The following is a 23,627-nucleotide window of genomic DNA, read 5'->3' as shown; positions in this document are numbered from 1 at the left end:
GTTTCTTAATGATTGACGTTATTCATTCAGTTAGATTGTTGTTATTCATTAAGTTTTTATTTGATTGATTGCATCAAAATTTTGATGTATCCCTATGTAAGTACAGAAAACATATTCTAAAGAGATATAATTTGTGTATATGAATATGGAATAACATGTGTTATATTATGTGTACACTTCCCTTGTTGACAAGCATGTTCATACATGTGTACACCTAATCCCTTGTACAACTACATTAAACCCTCCTCTGTCTCCCAACTACCTGCGACCACACCCTTGTTAACAGCGACGAAGAAGTACACATATTCTTTTGATTCACTTTTGATGTACACATGTACACATCCCACGGTGTACACAAATAAGTGATACACAAATAACTATAAATAACATACCAAAACATCTAAAAAATCATTGTTATGCACATTACATTACAACAAAATAACCATACACACATAAGTTTTTTACTTCAACTCAACTGGTCTCCTACATACCAAGAGAACACCCACTCTTTATAAATATCCTTATTTAGTGTACATGTGTACATCTCTTTATTTATTGTACACATCTATGTTATTACACTTTATCGTACACACACACAATAAATCTCCAAAAACCACTGCCTACGTACACCACCATGTGTCCACATGGAATATCCGAAGATACATTATAGCTAATTGAAAATTGATTTTGATCTTGGCTCTTTGGATCTTAACCTCAAGCAGGTGTTAAAGACGAAGATTAGGATGACAATAGTGATGTTGTTGACGATGGTGATGATAAGATAAACAATCTGGTATGATAGATATCTTATCAAAGCTGCAAGTATTTTTTTTTTGTCATCTGGAACTTCATGACTCGTATAATGCAAACTAAATTGAGTTTTGCGTTATGTTCATCAATTTGTTGTTTTTCCATTTATAGTTGAAGTTTTTGCAACAAAAATGTATCAAAGTTATTCAATTTCAGTTTCTTTTTTTTTTAGGTGCGCTTGATTGGGAAGAAAGATCTGGGGTGGGAAAGTCTTTGGCCCTATGGGTTTGTACTTCCTTAATAATGACATTAAAACAGTGATTGCATGTACAATGTTTGCATATACACAAACAATATATAATGTGTACATGTGTACACTAGAGATATATTGTATACAAAAAAATTGTGTACACATGTACACGAATGAAACATAGCCAATGTAAGAAATAAAGTATCAACATCTATGTTATCAACAAGATAACAAGATAACCATCTATAACCAAGTTTCTTTCTTTATAACCAACAAAGCTTGTACTGCTTGTAAACATATTAAAACAAGCAATTCTCTAACCCTATCCGAAAAAATTCAAATTAATATAAGTAGACTAAACTAGACTTTGCTTGGGTAGCGGTTCGCCGCAAACAGCCTCTCCGGAAATTTCTCATTAACCTCTTCCACAACTGTTGGCTCTGCAAAAATCAAGTTATCGGTTTGGATTTACTTCACCAGAAACAAGATCTGAACAAAACATACAAAGAGACAAGCCAATAAAAATCTCACCGGCAGTTGCTCGTCGGTTTATCCTTCACCGGTTCTCTACAACTGAACACACAAAATCATCATCCTGACACTCAAACAACAAAAACCTCGTTAACAAAAAAAGCGGTTACCTTCCACTATGTTCTTCACATGCCAATTCTTACAAGTCGACATCTCGCTCTCAAGTTCTCCGGCGTGGATATTGGTATCGTCTCCACAATTATTTATAGGTAATATTGTAAAACAAATTAGATATATTCAAGAATTAAAGTAAAAACAAATAGGGAGATAAAGGGAGATAAAAATTGGGTAGTCGGATCTAAAAGTGGTGGGCTACCACTTTCAAATTTCAAAATTCAAAAGAAACGAGAAAATGCAAAAGAAACCAGAAAAAGCAAAAGAAACTAGACAACATGAACGGTTACACTTTTGTGAGAGCAGATTATGTCATTTCACACAAGAAACTGCCCATGTAGCATAAACTGTCCAAAGATGTAATAAAAAGTCATAAACTGTCCCATTATGTAAATTACTCTTAAAATTTCCACATATAGATTTACATATTGATAACATATTTAAGTTGAATTTAAATATTAATTAATATAACATATTAAATTTTTTTAATATTCTGGTAAATTACTTTCGGATCTACAAATATCGTTAGAATATTGTTCAAAGGAAATGGATGGATATGGAACTTGTTGATTTTATTGCTGGTTGCTTCAAATATCAGATGGTGAAAATAACCGATTCCAAGGGTTTTTAAGTCGATTCAAAAATATCAAAGATAAAAAAAAATTCCATTTCTCATTTCATAATGTATTAATTAATTATTTATGAGAAAAGTATAATAATAGTGATGGTTAGATAATGTCTACTTTGTTTTATTATTTTTGTTTAGTGTTTTCTGTAATAAAATCTTTAAATTAAATAATATTTCACTTTTATGAAAAACATTCTACAAAATATAATGAAATGGTTAATTTTCAACATTTATAAGTTAAAGGATGTTAATTGTAAAATAATTAAAAGATTTTTTTATAGAAGAAAATAGAAAAATACATTGGAGACAAACTTGTTCTAGAGGAAAAAATAGAGAAATGCATCTGAGATGGTCTAATACATTTAACTTTAATTATTTCCTTTATCACAAAAGAATCGTCCAAGTTGACTAATTTTTCTTTTAATTACAAGGTCATTGAATAAACGAATAAGTTACGGTTACCTATTATATTTCCTTAAAATTATCTTTGGTTTTTTGCTAAAAATTGATAAACTAAATAAAATAATTTTAAACTCGTGGGAATGAGTGAGAGAGGAATAAGAAATCGATGTGCAATGACGACGTCTAACAAAAAGAAACAAACCTTAACTTCGTAATCTACACCGACAGCCGTTTTAGAAATATACGAAAGAAGCCGTGCCAGCCTGCAAGCTTTGTACCCATATTACCCATCCTAGCCGTCACGCTTCCGGTCCAATGTGGTCAGAATGTCTTCCATAGATGTATGTCAATTTGCACACAAACTTGTTTTTTTTTTTTTGATAAACCCTTTCGGCTGATCCGGTCGGTTTCGGGAGAAACGCACTTAGTGCTACAGAGTGGACTAGCCCGAAAGCGTACCACACTGCCTGACCCGAGTTTGGAATACCTTCCGACTAATGTCAGGGGGTGGACCAATCATCTGTTATGGTCCACCATGTAAACCACTTGGGCCGAAGCCCAAGCTCAGATTGGCCAAATAGTGATAATTTAGTTCTCAGAAAGAATCGAACCTAAGACTGATGTGGGTACACACCAAGCCCCAAAAGATTACCACTAGGCTACCACCATTTGGTTTAGACCATTAAACAAGCACACAAACTTGTTCAAGCCTAGTCCCATGGTCTGGTGCATGCTAAACTACACCCATCTTAAGGGTTGTATTGAGGTTTTAACCAAGTCACTTTATAGTAGAGAATATAAAATATTAGAATCGACCACAGTTTAAGCACGTTTCATTAAATATTTTACAAGTTTTCAAAGTATAATAAAACATGAATATTAGTAAATTATTGTTTTGAATATATCAAAACACAAATAAAATATTTATATATTTTAAGATATTTATTTTGTATAATCTAATTGTTAATTACGTGTATTTTAGAGCTTCTATTAAATACAATAACTATTTAAATATTTTGTTTTGAACTAAATTATTCAGTTTATCTTTAATATATATTAAATTTATTTTCCAATTCATTTTAACTAATATATATAATTTATTTAACTAATTTGTATATGTCAATTCAGTTTAACTTACGTAAATAAAAACTAATTAAATAAATTTAAAAGTTAATATAAAATACTATTCTAATTAAAACTTAGATATTTTAAATTAGTTGTGACAACATATTTAATTTATTTATAAGATATATTTAATGACATCTACTTTTAATTATAAAAATAGTTGATAATATATTTTTTATATAAATTATTTAAAATTTGTACAATACCTTGAACCAGTTTTTACCTATTTTTACTACTCAAATATATGTTCTAGACCGGTAGATCCATTTGATCTACACTTATAACGCTAGATCCGTTTGATCCACTCTTATTTCGCTATCGCTAGATCCGTTGAATCTATAACGCTTGATTCGCTTTTGTCATTCGGAGCAGTTGCCGTCGGCGTTGGGAAGTATGACCCCATTGTGTTACACAAGCGAATGGAGGAAATTATCTAGTGTGGCTGTGGGCACTAGTGTAACAAAAATTAATTCAAAGGGAATATATATAGATTTTAGACAAATTGTTTAGGAAAAAACAAAAATTTGGGTGAGGCACTTGCCACACCCCTAACCACCTAGGTCAGCCCCTGATTGTGTACCACCTGCAAAAAAACTACTCATTCGATTGATGTTCTGTCGCTGTCAAACCTCAACAAATTGAAGTCTGAAGTTTGCGCAAAACAATCCGAATGTAAACATAAAAAAGTCAACTCAAAATATATCTTATAAAAAGAAATTATATTCACTATGAACCCAACCATTAAGACAGGGTCTAAGCTAACGACAAATGTACGTTAGGAGTAGGCCTGGGCATTTTTCCCGGACCCGAAGACCCGAATCGGAACCGACCCGAAAATACAGGTTCGGGTCCGGGTCCGGGTTCAAGCTAAGTATCTATTGGGTCTTTTTTTTTGGATCCGCGGGTCTCGGTTCGGGTACCCGAAGTACCCGCAAATAATTGTATATACTAGGTATATTTGGGTGATTGGGTATATTTTTGGTATTTCAGATTTTTTTAAAAGTTTCGGGTTTGGATTTTCGGGTATAATTGTAGGTTTTTGGTGAAATTTTAGATTTTTAGAAAATAAAATTTGGGTATTCGGATAAAATTCAGGTATGTTTTGGGTTTTCAGGTCTGATTTTGGATAAATCTTTGAGTATTTTTGCGGTTCTTCGGGTATTTTTAGAGTTTTCGGGTCCAGTTCGGGTATTTCGGGTCTATTTCGGGTCCTAAATACCCGATCCGATCCGGATCCGAAATATACCCAAAAATTTTGGGTATTTTACGGGTATTGAAATTATAGACCCGGACCCGACAAGACCCGACCCGGAACAGACCCGAAAAGTTATAGGTACCTATACAGGTCTAAATTGCTAGGACCGAAGAACCCGGATCCGACAATACCCGATCCGAACCCGACTCGAAGACCCGGATGCCCAGACCTAGTTAGGAGTTAAAAAAAATATTTCCTCCCTTTTAGAAAAAGTATATATATTTTGGAGTTTTCGCACATATTTAAAAAAATCTCAAATTTTGATTATAAATACATTATTTTTTTTGTCATTAACTAGTTCCCACAATTTTCAGACAATCAAAATCTAATAAACACAATTAATTTCTTCAAAATTTATAATTTATCATTATTATCTAATTTTGATAAAAAAAAATCATTATTATCTAATAAAAATGCATGAAAATATAAAAAATGTACAACTTTTTTTTTTCTTTTTAAACACTGATCATTTTGAAGCAAATGGAGTAATAATTAGTTCATCAAAAGGATGGCCTTCTAAGTTTTTAGTAGTGGTCCAATCCTTCCAAACATCGTAGATGTCTCAGAGGTTGGTTGTAATAGGACGGCTTTGGAACCTAACCTTCTGTGACTCGTGGAGTCTTCACTTCCAATATGCCAAACTCAAATTACCTATAATGGTCACCGGTATCCGCCTTTTATAGCACGACTTCTCCATTCATCTCTCTCACAGAATTTTAGGATTTTTAACAGAAGCAAAGTCATAACGCTTATTATGCAAACTTCTACGAGATGCTGAGCAGGGCTGTTCAGTTGGAAGAAGGTAAAGAACTTCTTGTTACATGTGGCCGGACAGGGCTAAATAAGGCGTTTCCTATCAATCTGCTTCTTCTGCTTGTATTTTTTCTAGCTTTTTCAGTTGCTTTCATCATCGTTACTGTATCTACAATCAAGTATTATGGAATCAATAGCGTGGTGACCTCAGTCACTTCTAGCTTCGTGCCTTGCAGTGAGAAACCGAATGTTTTGGATAGATGGATTAAACCTCCTCTAGCTCTCATGCATAATATGAGCGATGAAGAGCTTCTTTGGCTGGCCTCTTTCATGCCTCAGAGGAAAGACTATCCGTTTAATAGGGTCCCAAAAATCGCGTTTATGTTCTTGACGTTGGGTCCCTTGCCGTTTGCACCGCTTTGGGAGAGGCTTCTCAAGGTTCATGAAAAGCATTACTCGGTTTACATCCATTCACAAGTATCTTCTTTGGGCGAGTTTCCAGCTTCCTCTGTATTCTACAGTCGGCAGATACCAAGTCAGTATAGCTTTTAATCTACTTTGCAAGATTTTTGTTTTGGTTGGTAAATAAACTTTTGAAGTAGTTGTTTGTATATGCGATGGTGATTGCAGTGTGGTCTCAAATTATTTCCAAGGCATGTTCAAAAAAAAAAAAATTAAATGTACATTCAGAAAATAATGATACAGTTTTAGAAGTTTGTAGTTTTATCTTTATATATTAAATATTTTAATTATAGGTCCTAAATTTAGAAATATAATTAAAATTTTAGGCCCTAAATTATACATTTAGATTTTTTTCTTAGAATTGGATTATGTTCGACCACTATACTCGCATATGCTAAAAAGAAGGCTCTGGATGATTGGATTAACTTCATCCTTGCACAGGTTGCAGAATGGGGAAGAATGTCAATATGTGACGCAGAGAGGCGGCTTCTAGCAAATGCATTGCTAGATACCTCAAACGAATGGTTTATTCTCCTCTCCGAGTCATGCATTCCCCTCTACAACTTTACTACCATCTACGGTTATATAAGCAAATCAAAGCACAGCTTTATGGGTTCATTTGATGATCCTAGTCCCTATGGCCGATCGAGGCCGTTACAATGGCCACATGTCCCCTGAGGTATCCATAGAGCAATGGAGGAAAGGGTCTCAATGGTTTGAGGTTAACCGTGAGCTTGCAGTTTCCATTGTCAAAGATACCTTGTATTATCCTAAATTCAAAGAGTTCTGTACGCCCGCATGTTACGTGGACGAGCATTATTTCCCAACAATGTTGACGATTGAGAAACCAGCGGCCTTGGCTAACCGTAGCTTGACTTGGGTAGACTGGTCGAGAGGTGGAGCCCACCCGGCTACATTTGGAGAGCCAGACATCAATGAGGACTTCTTTGCAAGGATCATGAAACGTGACAACTGCACTTACAATGGAGAAAGCACATCCATGTGTTCTCTCTTTGCTAGAAAGTTTTCTCCGAGTGCTTTGGAGCCTTTGATTCAGATTGCTCCTAAGATTCTGAGCTTTTGAGTAGTTATGTTTTCATGATTAAATATTTTAACATGAATTAGAATACTTTGCTCATTAATAAAAATAAAGTAAAATAACACATTTAAATCTTTTTTTTTGACCAACACATTTAAATCTTATCTGCTTTAGGCCTTCGAAATATTTGAACCGGCCACAAATAGTTTCCATTTTAAGAAACATTTACATCATGAGTTTATATTGGAGTTTCCATAGGTTTGAGCTTGGCAGCATGTGCGATGAATGTACCTCGACCATCATACTGTAGTCTATATCTTATGATTCACATGTCCATAGTGCAACTTGGTTGTTCCTTGTTATGCAAGAAAAGACATATTACTGTAATATCATCAATCTTCTTAGATTTAAGCTTCTTCTTCCAAGTAGCTTCCGCCGCCTCTGCCACCAGTTTAGCGGCCGCATCTTGGGTTTTGCCGGAATTCCATATTAGTGATACAACTTCATCATTGCTAAGCATATCCCAAACCTGTGACAACAATATTAAATACCAAAGATTTTCATTAAGCTTTTTGAAAGTGATAAAATGTATAAAATAAAATTTGAATCATATGCGCTTTTACCCCATCTGAAGCGAGTACAAGGAATCGGTCTTTAGAAGTTATTCGGTGGTGAGAGACCTCTGGAACCGCAATAACGCCGTAGTCTTTGAGTCTGAAATCTCCAAAAGCTCTTGACATAGCTAATCCTGGTATGTCTTGGTTAGGTAACCACACCCTTTGGCTGGACGGTTCTACTTTCATTGCGTGAACGCGACCTCTGCACGCCCTAATCCTCTCTGCTTCACCTGCGACGGTAGAACTTGCTCAATAAGTATCATCAAACCTCTAATGTTACAACCATTCTTTTTAGGCAAAGATAAAGAGTGGCATACTTGGGACATCAGGTGTTAGGTCAGATGTTAACTGAACTGCGCAAATCTCACCATCTTCAGTCATTGTCCCCAACACTGCCCTTGAATCACCAAGGTTAGCAATCATGAGGTCATCTCCCTGAAAAAATCAAGTGAGCTCGAGCTTATCAAATAATTAGGGTTTAAAAGGTGGCAACAGACAAAACAAAATAATTCGTTCATGGTCATAACCCATTCCTACCACTCAAAAGTTCAAAACCTAATGTTACGTTAGAGGAAACAAAAAAAAGAATGTACCTGAGTAATAGCAACAACAGCTGTAGAGCCACTGAAAGAGCAATTAAAGACTTGGAGCATAAGCTCTCTGTCAATGAGTCTGAATGCATTAAAACAAGCTTTCTCCCACTTGAGATCTTCATCTTCTTCACAAGCATGAGGTTCTTCGTTCAGCTCCTTCTTTAGTGTTAACACAAGTGATGGTAATCTATTCCTCACCATTTTGCTCACCATGTGCCCATTTTTTCCGTGCCCATCAAACACTCCACATAGCTCTGCTTCCTCTGTTCCATATCCCTAAGGACTTAACCAGTTAGCTTATACCAATCTACTTAACTCCATAAATATTAGAAACTCACATATAAAAACAGTTAATCTAGGCATCGATTTGATTGCTTGTTTCCGTTTACTTTTCTTATTTTATATTTAGCGAGTTCAAATATTAGCATCTTAAACAGTTACTTATAAGAGACTTCTTATAATCTAAAAGCAAATAAACACTTTACAAAAAGTGAGAAGAATTGATTTTAATAGCCTTAAAAAAATTGATTTTCAATGAAAATGAAAGGATTTCAAGAATATTTTCGCATGTAAAAACAAACAGATAAATTTTGTAATGATCTTGAAACAGTAATCAAGGCAGACAATCGATCTTGATTATTGGTACGAAACGAAACGAATATTGGTTTGTCATCTACCCTAGAAGGCTAGAACCTTGTTGGTCGTCATCTAAAATAATGATTTATAGAACAAAAGAGAAGGAATATAGAAACAGGAAAATAACAAAATTTCAAGATGAAGTACCAGATAAAGAATAGCATTATCTTGGTTAATCGCTTTGGTTCCTTGTATAGAGCAGACAGAACCGGGTCGATGAACCGGACGGTAGTGATCTAAACCGAACTCATCTCCATAACACACCACCGCATTTCCATCACCGTGTTCATTTTCCTCATGAATCTCTGATGAGGAAGAAGGCAACGAGAAGCAATGACCCATATCCTCACCAAAGTCGCACACAAATTTACTTGGAAGAAGAAAATATTTTCTTTATGTTAAGCTTTGATTAGACGACCTGTTCAAGAACTTATATAATGTGAAAAGCCTTTTCTTGAAGCTGGTGCTTAGCTATTAAAGATTCATACTATTATTTTATTGATAGTGTTTTCTTACTTCAATTTAATAACCATATTATATAGTATATTGAATTCCATAAGATAACATTATTACTGTATGCGTGGCACCAACTTGAGTTTTAAGCTTCAGTGAAATAAATTATATATAGATGTATATGTGTTGACTTGCATTTAATATTTGGTTGCATAGAGAATCATGTTGCCCGAGTCTGGCTTGAGAGGGCAAGTTCTGCCGTTTAACAGGGCATTCTACTTATGGAGATCATACCCTTATAAGAACATGCTTGATGTGTGTACTACCGAATATTTTAATAATTAATATACTTAACCACCTTATAATACATATGAATTATCAAGGAACTTTGAGATTATATCAAATTATCAATAATATGGTCAACTTATATAAAGAGATCGCTTGGCTTATTGGCTACTAGCCTACTACCAACATTTGTGAGTTTTTGACTATAGGTTCTGATCGAAACAAAATGATTTGTGAAAGATATCAAATCGGAAATTTCAAAAAAAAAAAAAAAAAAAAAAAAAAAGACATCAAATCGGAATGTTCTACTTGTAAGTCCAATAATGGCAAGGTTCATAACTTGGTCATCTATATTCCTAGCATCTTACCGTATCCAATTGTTTTTTGACTTATTCAAGTGGCCGTTGTTCGGCCACGTAGCTCAATCTTTAGAATCAAGAAAACTATACGTGTGAATGCAAAAAAAAATCAAATAGATGTCGGTTAAGAACCGGTTCGGTTTGGGTTGTATAAAACGGAAGACTAACAACCACTTTGTTTGCAAAACACTGTCGTTTTCAAGTGTTTTGTTCTTCTTGGCCAAACGTATAAACTTTGACTTAAGAACACGTCTCATCTGCTTCCAATGGAAAAGTCTTGATCTTTGCATTCACCTAACCAACCTTCTTCGCATCTTCCCCCAACTTCCAAAAGATCTCCCCTTTTTAAAAAGGGTTAATCAAAACCCTAAAAAACCCACAACCCAATTCGATCTCTCTCTTGCAATTCGATTTGAAAACTGTATGGAGGCGACGGCGTTATCATCTGGGCTTCGTCCTCTTCCCAACCCTAACGGTTACAGACTCCCGAGGTTAGCAGATCCTCAATTCGATTTTGGGTTTTTAGCTCGATTAGATTAGTACAATGGAATGACGATTGTATTGTTTACAGGTCGTGTTCTCAGAGAAAGTCTCTGCCTTTAGCTCGATTCCACTCAAAGGAGACACCTTTCAAGAAACCTCAAGGGTCTCTCGCGATCACTCACCACCGTGGGTTGAGTTTCAAGACGAACGTGTTCGAGCAAGCGCATCATCCTGTAGCTGGAGACCTCTCTTACGATGACACTAGCCGTTCTAACGTTGCTGAGGATAAGATCGGTGTCTTGCTTTTGAACCTAGGTGGGCCCGAGACGCTTAACGACGTGCAGCCTTTCTTGTATAATCTGTTTGCAGACCCGGTGAGAATCATCTATAGGCTTTTTGAGTTTTTGGAGTTGTTTTGGAGTGTTGGTTTTTTTGATGAAATGTGGTTTGTTTGTTTGTTTGTGTTGCAGGATATTATACGGCTTCCTAGACCGTTTCAGTTTCTCCAAGGGGCTATAGCAAAGTTCATATCTGTGGTTCGCGCTCCGAAGTCGAAAGAAGGGTATGCTGCTATTGGTGGTGGCTCTCCTTTGCGTAAGATTACTGATGAGCAAGCTGATGCTATTCGGTTGGCGTTGCAAGCTAAGAACGTTTCTGCTGATGTCTATGTTGGGATGCGGTATTGGTTTCCCTTCACTGAGGAGGCTGTTCAGCAGGTGATTTTCACATTTTATATGGAGTTACTTATGTCTATGTCTTTGTTATTTTTTATCATAACGAGTTGGTTACATTTTATAACCAGATTAAGAAGGATAAGATTACAAGACTTGTTGTACTACCGTTGTACCCTCAGTATTCTATCTCCACGACTGGCTCAAGCGTCCGCGTTCTCCAAGACTTATTCAGGTTTGTGTAATCCATAAAAGCATATTGTTTTAGTTGCATGAGCGGCCCCTTAACATGAAAGTATCATCTTTCAGGAAAGATCCATACCTAGCTAGAGTGCCGGTTGCTATTATAGAGTCCTGGTACCAGAGAAGAGGCTATGTCAATTCCATGGCTGACCTCATTCAGAAGGAGCTTCAAACTTTCTCTGATCCTAAGGAGGTGCAGTTTATTTATCCTGGTTGGTTTTACATTTATAGTCTGAACTATTTTTTTTAATTGGTGTCCTTGTCTGTATGATTTAGGTTATGGTGTTCTTCAGTGCCCATGGTGTTCCAGTTAGCTATGTAGAGAACTCTGGAGATCCATACCAGAAACAGATGGAAGAGTGCATTGACTTGATAATGGAAGAGCTAAAATCCAGAGGGGTTCAAAACAACCATATCTTGGCTTACCAGGTTTGGTCATTGTCATCTGTTAGATAAGCTGCTTGTACATTACCTCTTTATCTCAAGCCCTGTAATTGATCTTTGCCAGAGTCGTGTTGGGCCTGTTCAATGGCTGAAGCCATACACTGATGAGGTTCTTGTCGACCTTGGTAAGCATGGTGTCAAGAGTCTACTAGCCGTTCCAGTCAGGTAACAAAACATATTATAATCTCCATAGAAGCTGTCTCTTTTGGTTCTATGTTTATCTGCCTTCTCACTTTATTTCTCGTCTTTGAATTACAGTTTTGTGAGTGAGCACATTGAGACGCTTGAAGAGATAGACATGGAGTACAGGGAGCTAGCTTTGGAGTCAGGGATAGAGAACTGGGGGCGTGTCCCGGCGCTAGGTCTGACGCCATCCTTCATCACCGACTTGGCTGATGCAGTGATAGAGTCGCTTCCTTCAGCGGAAGCAATGGTGAACCCAAGTGCTGGTGTCTCAGAAGATAGCGAGTCATCAGACGCTTTCGGTTACATAATGAAGATGTTCTTCGGTTCGGTTCTAGCCTTCCTACTGCTTCTCTCTCCAAAGATGTTCCATGCATTCCGCAACCATCTTATCTAAGAAGAAAACCTATTGAGAATCTCTGGATGAATAGTTGGTTTTGTGTTGTGTTTTTTGTTTGTTGGAGAAATGTCTTGGTGAAGTGTAATGTATGTAGTCCAATCTATTGAAGTACTAGCACACCAAACTCTAGTGAGATGATGTGGTTGAGTAGTTCAATACATTGGACTACATATATTACTTTTGATCAAGATGTAAACTAGGTAAGGGAAATAATGAGTGAAGAGACAGGATTCATTTTTATTTTTAGCTATGAACATAGTTCCTCCTAGAGATGAGGTAAAGGAATATAATCTATTACTTATTTTGGTTTTCTTAAAAGCAAATTGTCAAATGCATTCTTTTGTTTATTAATGAGAAGTTAATTGTGCATTTTTCACCATAAGAAAGCTGCAAAATTCATCACTATATGTTGAGTTTGGAATGAAAAAGAACACATTACACACAAGACAAGACGGTTATGTATTCACATGTATACAACGCATAGAAGCTCTAGCATAGCTGCTTTGGCTCTTGAGAACAGTTTCACGTGGAAGCTGAGTCCAGTTGTGTCTTGATTAACCCTTGACGTGAGAGATTCTCTATGGAATCCGCAATAACTCTGGCGTTGGACTTCATGTACCCGCCTGCACATAAGTTGATGTAAGCTGTTATAAACACATTACTCAAAAGGCATGCATTTTGGTTATGTTGGTGTTTAGTTTCTCACCTGAAGTCAGCATCACAACAGGAACCTCTCTCTCCCTTGCAACTCTGAAGACTTTCTCGTCTCTACTTGTTATACCATCAGGGCTTATCTGCACCAGGAGTGTCACCAAGTTAGAGACATTCTGCTCATATAGAAAGATGATGATAAATCTGTAGTGTATAGCTTGCCTTTAGAAGCCCCAGAGGGTCTCCGTCTAAGATATCGGTTCCAGCATTGTAAACTACCATCTCTGGTTGGAAGTTTAGGAAAGCAACCTGAGGAGTTAAAAGCAACCATCATAAGTTTATCTCTTAAGACCACATAGATAACTACTACTAATCATGCCTTTTAGAGGAACCAAGTTTCTAGCTTTCAGCTTCATATAGCTACCATGATCCTAATCTATCGTCACCAAGAAACAAGAGACTAAAGGAATGCATACCTCAAGCGCTTTATCTAGCTTCCTCAAATACTCATCAGTGCTGGTCCCGCTCTGTCATACAAAGGACAACATAACTATAGTATATAATGTGACATCAAATGACAAGAGAGAAGAAATGCTTTGCTTACCCTCACTTCAACCTTCTGATCGATAAATCTTCTAGCACTATAATCCTGGAAGCAAAAAAGTGTTGAATGCAAACACAAAAGCCATAAGACTGAAACTGCACTAAGAGGAATGTAAAATAAATGACTTCCAAAGAGAAAAGTTCCAAGAATGTTAGCTTACGTAAGGGTATATCTCAGGATTGTACATATCCAGAATGTAAACACGACCTGCACACCAAAAAAAAAACTGTTATCAACATACCAAACACCAGTAAAGCAAAGGATCATAACATACAAAACAAAAAAGTTTCTCATACTATCATCCCCAAGATCTGTTTCATGGCCATTCCCTTGATGAGCATCAAGATCTATTATCATAACCCTGTCCGAGTTTCAACAATGTCAATAACTAAAACAGTTAATTCCATTTGTTGGAAAAATGATTATCTCCTACAGAATTAGTTACCTGGAGATGCTTAGACGAAGAAAAGCAAAGTGAATACAAAGAGAAATATCAGCAAAAGCACAAAACCCGCCTCCTCTTTCAGCAGTACAATGATGAAAACCTCCTCCTACGTTTATTGCCCATCCACGTTCCACTGCAAGTTTAGCTGCTAGAATAGTCCCACCAACCTGCTTCCGGAAGGGGCTAAGAACCTTCTGCTGTACAAGAAAGTTTGGGAAGAAAGCAACTGGTGGAACCTATAACAGGAGAAAGTTTAGTACACAAAAAAATTCAAATACATTTATTCAATGGACCCAAAAGAAAATTTAGACATCATCACCTCTGTTATCCTAGCGACAGTTGCACTGCTTTTCAAACTGTTTAAGTAGTTCAACGAATGTACCTGATTATATAAAAAGGTGAGAACCATGTGACTAATGACCAAACATGAATTCAAGCAAAAAAAAAAAACATTCCAAGTAAAGAAGATTTGATCAACTAATATATACATGTATAGTTCAGACATGTAAGAGAGAAGTCAAGTAAGTACCACTAGAAGATCACTGTTGGAAGCTTCTAGAGGCTCAACGATTGATTTCTCCTCCAAGAACCCATCAGAAACAAGGAACTTGCAAACTCTACGCCACTTGGTTGAATCAAACGGATGCCTAGCACGCGTATCAGATAACAAGAATGATTCTAATTTACAAGAATCCTTCAAGATTCAACATAGTTTCTTAGAATTGGTCAAAGATTTGGGTATACACTCACAACTTCTCAATCCCCATGAACGAGATGTCGTATGCTGATGAATAGATGATCGAAACCTTTGATTCGGGGACGTTGAAGTAGAGTTTGCTGGAGAGAATCCGCTCTCGTCTGAGAGCTTCCGGGTGAGTCTCCATCGAGAACGATGACGTTTCGGATGATTGAAAGCAACGGTAGATAAAGTGGGAGACTTTGATGGCGGAAAACGTGAATAGCAAGTAAACAGCTGAGTCACGAGTTAGATCGGTCCACGTCGAGACAACTCGGACATCTTTCATGACTGAAGCGGCCGAGTTATGTTTTTGTTCTGTTCTGGAAGGAAGATATTTGATACAGATGACAACTTTCCATACGCGCGGAAGACGCGCGTTTCGTGGACTTTCTCTTGGTCACTTTCTTTTAAGAAAAAGAACTCAGCAAAGACTTTTTCTTATTATTGTTTATGAAATGTTTTTCTTAACCAGCAAACTTGCAATTTATTAAAGCTCTATAACATCTGTATTGCAAGATTCTTAATAAATTTATTAAAAATTAATATAATAATGAGTTAAGTTTGTTAAATTTGAAATATCCATTCAAATTTTTTATCATGTTGATTTTAGAAAATTAACTAAAACTTGTAATGCGGATGTTTTTTTACCTTTTCATATGTCATATCGACTGATTTCGTTCAGCCTTTAAAAACCCCTTTAATATTATTATAGAGTGAATCGGATATCGTTCTACTTGATCCGAGTTTGGAATATTTTTCCGTATATCAAGGAATAATCAAATTGTCTGTTTCGAAACTATTATGTAAACTGTGTAGATCGAAACCCAACCAAACAATAGTAATTTTGTTTCCAACAGAAATTGAAACCAAAAAAGTTTACGCCGGGTGTTGTTTTACATCAAAACTAATTTTAGTGGTTTTTTACTCAGGATTAGAGATCACCCACACTATTTTTGTAATATACGATATGAAATAACGAATGCTACGGCTTTCTCTATAGTATCGTAAATCTTCATGTATACTTATGTGTGTATTTATATAACCCCATGTGTATCTGTGTCAATAAACTAACGTCCCAGTCTAACAAAAAGAGGTAAGAAAATGAATAAAAATATTGATTGGTAAGATCTAAACATGTAGTTTAGTGGTTATAGCCATATGCTATAACAATGTTATCACGTGGATTTAACCCGTATAATGAATGTTTTTGATTAAAAATTGTATAAAAGTATTGAATTAATCACCATTTCCAAACCCATTTGCTTTTGAGTATATCAACAAAGCTCTTACGACCATTCTCATCCCTTACGATCCTTCTTTGATAGAAACCATCTCTCTTCGCTACCCAAATGCACTCGTCGCCTCCGTCTCCGCACTCTTTCCTGAACCCGCTCTGGACAGAGAACACTGTCACCACGTCTTGGCTCGTTGTTCCAAACCCGCTACGAAACTGGCACCGGAACTCGGTTTTCTGGAAAGGCCACATGTTCATTGTCGTGAACTTCCATACCCGTGATTGCATTGGCTTTAGCGTATCCCACCCTAGGTCGTCCTCGTTCGACCAGCACCGCACGGCCAGCTTCAATTTCCGGACACCAGTCACCCCCGAGATTTCGTTCTTTAGCTCCAGACGACCCGCCATGGTTGATGATGGTAACAATGCTGCGACCACAGCCGCCGCCACAAACAAACACCAGCCTTGGTTTCTCCCCATTTGGATTAAACGATAGGGCAATGTTTTCTTTATTATTAACTGATTTTGTTGAGTCTTGAAGCTTATGGAACAAATTGGAACACGTGAAGGTGTTACTGAGTTATATAAATGTCCATTACACGGTAATTAGACCGTTACTGTTGCCGCTTCCAAATATAGAAGTACTAGAAGCTATTTTCATCTATTTTTGGAGATTAAACAGAGCAAATCCATTGGGAGAAAACCCTAAGACTCTCCCAGGCACGGTGCTCGAGACACAAACCAGATCTATTTACCTCGGCGCCGGCAACGGCGCATCTCGCCGGCGCTGGGCCTTCTCGACAAAGCTACTCCTCTCCTTCACTCTTGTGGTCATGTTTCACTGTTCTATGTATTGTTCATTTGCTCGTGTTATTTGGATAGTGGGAGGAAGGCGAACTCGACAGACGGTACGACGAAGACGAGGACTCTTTGTTGTGCTTCTTCCGGTGGTCCTTTCCTTCCGACTAATCTTTACTCCAGCGATGAGTCGAGAGGATTCTCTCGCCACCGCAATGCTTCGGTCTTCGGATTCAAAGGCCGGCGTATCTCCTTCTGTTCGCCGTCAGACAAGTCACAATGTGCACTATGTCCAAGCCGTTCAATTGTTATCGGAGCATCGATATCAAACGACGAACTCAAGCCCCTCGTGTCCGGTGAGACTTGATTCCCACAAACCACCGCGGGTTGCTCCTATTCTTCAAACCGGCGTCAGATCTAGAAGCTTCACGGGTACAGATCCGAAGTTCTTCGGTACCCTTTCATTTCCTACATGCCGTAAAGTGATGCTCTTCTCCCTCCCGTCGATTCTCTTAGACGGCGGTTCGCTTCCGCTCTGGCGAAGCTCTACCGGCGACCTCTTTCATGGCGCCGACGAACGGCCCAAATCCTTTGTAATCCGGCCCATGCTGACAGCACTTATCGAGGTGATATCTTTTTATATTTGGGTTTGGCCCATCTGTAGATTTGAACTTGTTAGCCCAACAATTTACCTGCAAGGACCCAAATCTGTAGAAGAAAATTTGATTCGACATGTTATGTCGTTTGGTGATTGGGTCAGTTACGCAGAGAATTCCGGTGGATTTACGGGATTCCCTCCTCCGCGTAGTACAAGCTTATACCTTTCCTGTTGGAAAAAGTTACCAGAGGGTTTACCGGGCTAGGTCCTCATTCGATCATTCTCCTCCTTTGAGGAGAAACTGTTACCACCATATCTTCTTTCCATAGAAAGAGGAGTTCCCTCGGTCTCGTTGCTCAGCGTCTGCTTCAGTTTCCTCAACGTTTTGTTATCTTGCGTAGCGGTCTCCACGGGACCTGAAGATGCAAACGAGATTACTTCGATTTTTCTCGTTGATGAGGTCTGGACCTTAACGTCACACTATGTGACTATTCATCCGTTGTTCGACTTTGTCGTGAAGGTTCCCTCGACGCATTCAAGCACCGTCTTGAATTCGCTGTCATCTTCGATTGAAGACCTATCTTGCTTAGTTTATTTATGTGTTGTATGCTATGTTTATGGCCAAAGAGGATAGATAATTCTCTCTATCTATTGTAGTGATGAAGTTTGAGTATGAATGAAAGTAAGTTTGTGATAAAAAAAAAACAGAGCAAATCCCAAAGGTTGAAAAATAAAATGTACTGTTTCAGAAACTTCGATCATCGTCATCATCCTCTTAGAGATTTTTTTTTTTATCACAGGTTGAAAATTTAGAACGTTACGTTTGAATGAATGAATGATATCATTTTATCGCATAGTTTTGCAATTTTTAACCATCCAGAACATTGACCAAGTTTTCACCTTTAAAATATATTAAAAATGAAGTTCATTATATTAGTCTAGTGTTAAAACATTATTACTAGAGTATATTGTATCAATTCCACCTAATGGCGATTAGCTTCTTTGATGATTATCTTGCAGAAACTGTATTCATTGATAATGTACGGTATCCAGCTATAAAATCTATTAACAGTAAACAACAAAACATAATCATAGATACGTTTTTTTTTTCTCATTTTCACCATTTATAAATTTACACATTATATTTTTGGTTTTATTAACACGAATAACAACATACAGAGACGAAAATCACGACATTGTTACGATCTTCATACAGATCAACATCGTGAAATTGTTAATTTAGCTCCAAGCTTTCTGGAGGACATCATGTTGAACATACTCATTCCACCTCTCGTTACCGTACTTGTTACTAAAAAATTTGGTCTTCCACTGTCTCAAGTAGAGTCCATCCTTCTTAACGACCCAAGTGCATTTGTCCCTGTCCCCACACTGCTCTTTCATCTCCCACGACACAACTAGCTGCTTGTCCACACGTCCGTATCCTGTATGGAAGTTGCAGTGAAAAAAGGTGTGGAATAGCGACATAGCGAAGGACCAGTCCTTCTGTTGATCTGGCCAGTCTTGTCGCCACCCTAGATCGTTGTCGCGGGACCAGCATTTGTACACAAGCCTCCTGTACCGACCCGAGAGCTCGTTCCTGATCTCCAGTTCAAATCCATGGGAGTGAGTCACCATCATTATGGTGATGATAAGTACAAGAGAAAAGTGCCCGTTGAGGGTTTGGGGAATCTTTTTTGACCCCATATGTGTAACTCTGTTTCTGTTCTTTATTATTTGCCCACTCGATCTTTTTGTTTTGATTTTTGGGACATAGATAGTGTTTCTACAAAAATTACTATTTTTAGAAATTGTAACGCCTATAAAGGATTCAGCTATTGCCGCGGGTCAAGGGGAGGAACAAGTCATCAGCCTACATTCACATTTACTTTTTTTTTTTTTGGACGGTAAATTTGCAAAACAGGTTGTTTTAAGTTTGTAATTATAAAATTTAATAGTAAGTATTTAGAATTTGCTTCCAATGAAAAAATATTGGAAATATTGCAACTAGAGAAATACTTTACAACATGTCTTAAAAAGGTCAACATAATTTATACAAGCAACTAGCGAAATAATTTGTAAATTTGATAATTCATAATGAGATATAACAATAGTTAATACCACTGCTTAAGCATGAAGCAAGCATACTAATTAGAGGGTGGCCTCAACAAACAGCAAAACCGGCCGGCTAATATATACTTGAAAACTTAGATCTTGAATAAATCCCACAGTTAGTGGTAATCCTCTAAGTGGACTTCGATGGGCTATATATAACCTATAAACATAGTTAAGTATAAGGATCTTAACATTAACCTGAAAATGGTGTCTCTAAATCTTTCTTTCGCCTTAGTTTTTATCTTGGCAATCTTATTCACATATTCTGAAGCCAACAACAGCAGAAAACTCCTGCAAACTCCCACTAACTACCAGCCAGCATATTCTCCTCCTCCATCTCCTACTCCGGTTTATTCTCCCCCAGTTAATCCTCCTCCTCCTACTCCGGTTACTTATCCTCCTCCTACTCCGGCTTATCCCCCTCCTGTTGCTCTTCCTCCTCCGGCTCCAATAAATTCTCCTCCTCCTCCCGCTCCGATCATTCCACCTTTGAAAGCTAATCCTTCTCCTCAAGCTTACAGAGCCTTTTACTACAGAAAGTCTCCTCCTCCTCCCTCCGGCAAACCTTGGTGGTGGTTGTTATGAGGCGGTAAAAATTGGCTCAGGAAAGGACACTTGCCAATGTCCTAAAACATTAAGAGTGCACTACTGTTGTCTTATAACATGGTTTTGATGTTTCTAGTCGGGTATTTTGTATTTTATTATTTGGAATGTCAAATATATTCATCAGCAAAAATATAAATGTTTTGCAAGCTATTTGACTATTTGTATTTGCAATATGAAGCTAACCCATTTGTTTGCCTTTTGTTTTTCCTGTTTTTAAATAATCGATTGTCGACAACATTTGCCTTTTATAAAAATTAATATTGTCTCCTACAAAAACATTCGTTTGTAACTACAATAGTAATATAATGTAGAATATGCATTTTGTTCCAGATTATCTGGCTTCCCACACTCGTAAGTATTTGTGTGATATTGTGGGTGTCATCCACACATCAAAGTTGTTATGATCATCCAATATTATAGAAGAAACATATTAATTATTGAACACAAATAGAGAGGTTTCCTTAACACAACGACAAGTCAGATTGTAGAGCCAAATTATGTTAAAAATAAAGAATTTTCTTATTTTTGGTCGACATATTAAGATACAAAAGTACATGTACATACCATTTTGGTACATATCACAGAAAGAACATAAACTACTATATTCTTCATCATTTCTTCTGTCTCTTTCTTGTGTTCTATACCTAATCGTCCTTTTCCTTGTCGTCATCATCGTAATCATTGTCATCGCTTGACCTGGTGCGATTGCGTTCCGCTCGCAAAGCTATTAACTGCCTCGGAGACCACGCCTTCCATGGCTCGACAAGCTTTTCAACAGGCCTCACCAACTCTAGAAACCTTAACAAAATGTTGTGCGGATAGTACGTCTCAAAACCAACGAAATATATACCGTTCGGCTTGATGACGTATTTACACACATGTCCTCCGCACAACATAGATGTCATCGACAACGTCCTGATCTCGACATGCGCTGTCCCTTGGCTTGACAGGAAATGGCATATGTGAATCACCACGCCGTTTCCAAACGGCGGTACATCAAAATCCCATGAAAATTGCGTTTTGGGACGCGATCTGTGCCACCGGAGGGATTTTTCAGATGACTTACACCGGTAGACAACTGATGGACGTTTTAAGCCGTACATTTCGTTTTTCATCGCTATCGTGAAACTCACATCTCCAACTTCTATCGATTCTACATAGAATATGATGACTTGTAACACAAAGCACCAGACTATACCGTTCTTGGCAATGCTATAGTCTCCTCTCATTTTTTTTCCTATTTTCTTATAAAGTTACTCAAGTTCTGAATTCTTATTGTTTTTCTTTTTACTTTATGACACTTTCGTTTTCTTTTGCTTTTATATATTTACGAAAGGATACGAAAAGTTATGGAAGAAAATTGGTTTTGTAGCTACTAACGAGATAACCAATCCAGTGTCTATTGTTGGATAATAAAAATACAACAATGTAGTAATTAGTGATACCAATTGATTTGTTACACCACACGTTAAAAACGAAAACTACATTTTTGTTATAACTTCTAACAATATTTCCTAGTGATACATACATGATACATATTGTACACATCTATGTTAGTGGCGCTAGAGCTTGTACCATCGGACGTTAAAGGAAGTAGTTATTAGGGTAAAACCTAAAAATCTTAACATTGAAAATAACAAAATTATCCTAGGTTTAGAGAACAATAATATCAAATTATTTAGGTATGTGTATCCGAATTTTAAATAATCAAGCTATCAATAAAGGATGAGGTCATTTAGATTGCCAAACGAGATTTAATTATCCTTCATTATCCAAACTGTAGATCAATATAGACATTTTGACAAATTCTAAACGTAAACAGAGGCAGTGCACATGTGCTAAACACTCAAAAGGCATGATGATCTTCCTACGTAGCTTTATAACAAGTTACTGGGAGATCTTTGGCTCATCCAATCATAGTACGCTTTCTTCCTCGTTGCCTCACTGCATAACCCCAAAAAGAAAATACCATTTTTGTAAAATTTGAAAACAGAGTTGGTTTTTTTAAGAGGGGTTTGATAGAAGTAGAACCCTGAGCGAGCTTGTTGAACGTGGCTGACCATTGCTTCTTTACATGGTCATTGATGTATTTCGTTCAAAAAAAAAAAGTCATTGATGTTTTTATGTTTTCTTGTTTTGTGGTAATATTTTTTTTCCAGTAACACATACAAATATAGCTATATTTAATTGATTTTATTTTCCTCCCTATCTGGTGTTCAAAAAAAAAAATTCCTCCCCATTCATCTAAACTTTTATTTTTGCTTTTCTTCAAATTAATATATACATGGCGATTTCCCGCGCTCATACACGGATACAAATATTTACAAAATAATAAAATCATTATAACTGATTAACTTTTTCTTTCTAACTATTTATAAGTTTAAATTATTTTGTAGTTTATATATTAGAAAGACAAATAAAATATTGTTTTAAACTACGTTATTTCATTATATTAATTAAATATATAATTTTGGGTATAATAATTTGGATCGAATGTTGATCAGAAGTTTTGAATCATATTTGAAATCTTTTAAAAACATGTCGATCATTAGAGTTTTAGAACATAGTAACCTAATTGCTTTTATCAAATACAACATTCATAGGAAAACAATTTTCAAATGGAATTGTATTTGAGATAATTACTTGTTTATTTTTATTGTTATTGAAACATTCACGTAGTATTAGGTTTGAGAATCTGTAAATGTGAAGAAAAATTGTATGAAATTGTGAGAGAATTTGTTTAAAATAAGAGACTGAATAATTATCCAAAAATAAATAATATTTTAGAAAATTTATAATTAAGAAAAATGTTCTTTAATGTATTAAAAGTAAATACTGATTTGGTAACTAAATTGACTTTTTCTTATGAAAAAAGTTATTATATTTAAAATGAAAAATATTTAACTAACGTTATTAACAATCGTAGAAAAACGTTATTAAACAAAAAAATATCAAGAAATTTTATGAAAGTGAGATTTATATAAAAAGGAATTACTTTTTTTTTTAAAGATCACATGTTTTAAATATCAAAAATCACTATATTTTGGTTTTAAGATATTGTTTCTCATAATAAATTCCTTTATGATATTGATATGAGTTTATAAAAAAAAATTTGAAAAACAAAAATATAAATAGATATATTAGTAATGGAAATTAGTAAAATG

At 36.3% G+C, this 23,627-nt stretch overlaps 8 protein-coding genes across 8 annotated transcripts; 3 read left to right on the top strand and 5 right to left on the bottom strand.

The window, feature by feature from the left end:
- The first annotated feature begins 5,369 nt into the window (after nt 1-5,369).
- LOC106350709 (glycosyltransferase BC10) lies at nt 5,370-7,355 on the top strand. Its single transcript, XM_048761943.1, is given in 3 exon segments — nt 5,370-6,345; nt 6,709-6,915; nt 6,917-7,355. Coding segments are annotated over 3 exon segments (1,164 nt in total). The 5' UTR covers nt 5,370-5,826; the 3' UTR covers nt 7,355.
- Nucleotides 7,356-7,387: 32 nt separating this feature from the next.
- LOC106352190 (probable protein phosphatase 2C 72) lies at nt 7,388-10,177 on the bottom strand. The gene is made up of 5 exons (XM_013791861.3): nt 9,303-10,177; nt 8,520-8,795; nt 8,244-8,361; nt 7,933-8,156; nt 7,388-7,838 (listed from the first exon to the last, which is right to left on the bottom strand). Exons 1-5 carry the CDS (start codon nt 9,495-9,497, stop codon nt 7,635-7,637), a joined length of 1,017 nt encoding a protein of 338 aa, XP_013647315.2. The 5' UTR covers nt 9,498-10,177; the 3' UTR covers nt 7,388-7,634.
- Nucleotides 10,178-10,440: 263 nt separating this feature from the next.
- On the top strand, nt 10,441-13,045 carry LOC106348754 (ferrochelatase-1, chloroplastic/mitochondrial). Its single transcript, XM_048761941.1, has 8 exons — nt 10,441-10,743; nt 10,824-11,109; nt 11,206-11,451; nt 11,538-11,641; nt 11,716-11,842; nt 11,926-12,078; nt 12,158-12,258; nt 12,352-13,045. Exons 1-8 carry the CDS (start codon nt 10,676-10,678, stop codon nt 12,671-12,673), a joined length of 1,407 nt encoding a protein of 468 aa, XP_048617898.1. The 5' UTR covers nt 10,441-10,675; the 3' UTR covers nt 12,674-13,045.
- On the bottom strand, nt 13,000-15,431 carry LOC106348753 (histone deacetylase 2). Its single transcript, XM_013788555.3, has 11 exons — nt 15,127-15,431; nt 14,906-15,023; nt 14,696-14,758; nt 14,377-14,612; nt 14,228-14,292; nt 14,092-14,138; nt 13,932-13,976; nt 13,804-13,854; nt 13,550-13,636; nt 13,383-13,470; nt 13,000-13,299 (listed from the first exon to the last, which is right to left on the bottom strand). Exons 1-11 carry the CDS (start codon nt 15,399-15,401, stop codon nt 13,199-13,201), a joined length of 1,176 nt encoding a protein of 391 aa, XP_013644009.2. The 5' UTR covers nt 15,402-15,431; the 3' UTR covers nt 13,000-13,198.
- Nucleotides 15,432-15,660: 229 nt separating this feature from the next.
- On the bottom strand, nt 15,661-17,061 carry LOC106350706 (S-protein homolog 13-like). The gene has a single exon (XM_048761942.1). It carries the CDS (start codon nt 16,827-16,829, stop codon nt 16,356-16,358), a length of 474 nt encoding a protein of 157 aa, XP_048617899.1. The 5' UTR covers nt 16,830-17,061; the 3' UTR covers nt 15,661-16,355.
- A 1,768-nt stretch (nt 17,062-18,829) lies between these two features.
- LOC106352188 (S-protein homolog 12) lies at nt 18,830-19,507 on the bottom strand. The gene has a single exon (XM_013791859.3). The coding sequence runs from the start codon at nt 19,447-19,449 to the stop codon at nt 18,985-18,987; it is 465 nt and encodes a 154-aa protein (XP_013647313.2). The 5' UTR covers nt 19,450-19,507; the 3' UTR covers nt 18,830-18,984.
- Nucleotides 19,508-19,739: 232 nt separating this feature from the next.
- Nucleotides 19,740-20,653, top strand: LOC106352187 (proline-rich extensin-like protein EPR1). Its single transcript, XM_013791858.3, has one exon. It carries the CDS (start codon nt 20,062-20,064, stop codon nt 20,440-20,442), a length of 381 nt encoding a protein of 126 aa, XP_013647312.1. The 5' UTR covers nt 19,740-20,061; the 3' UTR covers nt 20,443-20,653.
- Nucleotides 20,654-20,928: 275 nt separating this feature from the next.
- On the bottom strand, nt 20,929-22,030 carry LOC106350703. Its single transcript, XM_048761940.1, has one exon. It carries the CDS (start codon nt 21,690-21,692, stop codon nt 21,108-21,110), a length of 585 nt encoding a protein of 194 aa, XP_048617897.1. The 5' UTR covers nt 21,693-22,030; the 3' UTR covers nt 20,929-21,107.
- Nucleotides 22,031-23,627: the final 1,597 nt, after the last annotated feature.

This window comes from Brassica napus, chromosome C7 (genome assembly GCF_020379485.1).
Source record: "Brassica napus cultivar Da-Ae chromosome C7, Da-Ae, whole genome shotgun sequence".
Taxonomy (NCBI): Eukaryota; Viridiplantae; Streptophyta; class Magnoliopsida; order Brassicales; family Brassicaceae; genus Brassica; species Brassica napus.
This window is presented reverse-complemented; position numbering and strand designations above follow the sequence as displayed.

Bases quoted from the DNA above. Each gene is read 5' to 3' on its own strand.
- LOC106352188 (XM_013791859.3), bottom strand. From the start codon at position 19,449: ATGGGGTCAAAAAAGATTCCCCAAACCCTCAACGGGCACTTTTCTCTT.
- LOC106348754 (XM_048761941.1), top strand. From the start codon at position 10,676: ATGGAGGCGACGGCGTTATCATCTGGGCTTCGTCCTCTTCCCAACCCT. The intron at 11,452-11,537 runs GTGATTTTCACA...TTTTATAACCAG, and splicing joins CTGAGGAGGCTGTTCAGCAG to ATTAAGAAGGATAAGATTAC. The intron at 11,843-11,925 runs GTGCAGTTTATT...TGTATGATTTAG, and splicing joins CTTTCTCTGATCCTAAGGAG to GTTATGGTGTTCTTCAGTGC.
- LOC106350706 (XM_048761942.1), bottom strand. From the start codon at position 16,829: ATGGGGAGAAACCAAGGCTGGTGTTTGTTTGTGGCGGCGGCTGTGGTC.
- LOC106352190 (XM_013791861.3), bottom strand. From the start codon at position 9,497: ATGGGTCATTGCTTCTCGTTGCCTTCTTCCTCATCAGAGATTCATGAG. The intron at 8,362-8,519 runs GTACATTCTTTT...TGATTTTTTCAG, and splicing joins CTGTTGTTGCTATTACTCAG to GGAGATGACCTCATGATTGC. The intron at 7,839-7,932 runs GTAAAAGCGCAT...TTGTTGTCACAG, and splicing joins TTGTACTCGCTTCAGATGGG to GTTTGGGATATGCTTAGCAA.
- LOC106350703 (XM_048761940.1), bottom strand. From the start codon at position 21,692: ATGAGAGGAGACTATAGCATTGCCAAGAACGGTATAGTCTGGTGCTTT.
- LOC106352187 (XM_013791858.3), top strand. From the start codon at position 20,062: ATGGTGTCTCTAAATCTTTCTTTCGCCTTAGTTTTTATCTTGGCAATC.
- LOC106348753 (XM_013788555.3), bottom strand. From the start codon at position 15,401: ATGAAAGATGTCCGAGTTGTCTCGACGTGGACCGATCTAACTCGTGAC. The intron at 14,293-14,376 runs GTAACTAATTCT...AAACTCGGACAG, and splicing joins CTTCGTCTAAGCATCTCCAG to GGTTATGATAATAGATCTTG. The intron at 14,139-14,227 runs GTATGAGAAACT...TTTGGTGTGCAG, and splicing joins AACAGATCTTGGGGATGATA to GTCGTGTTTACATTCTGGAT.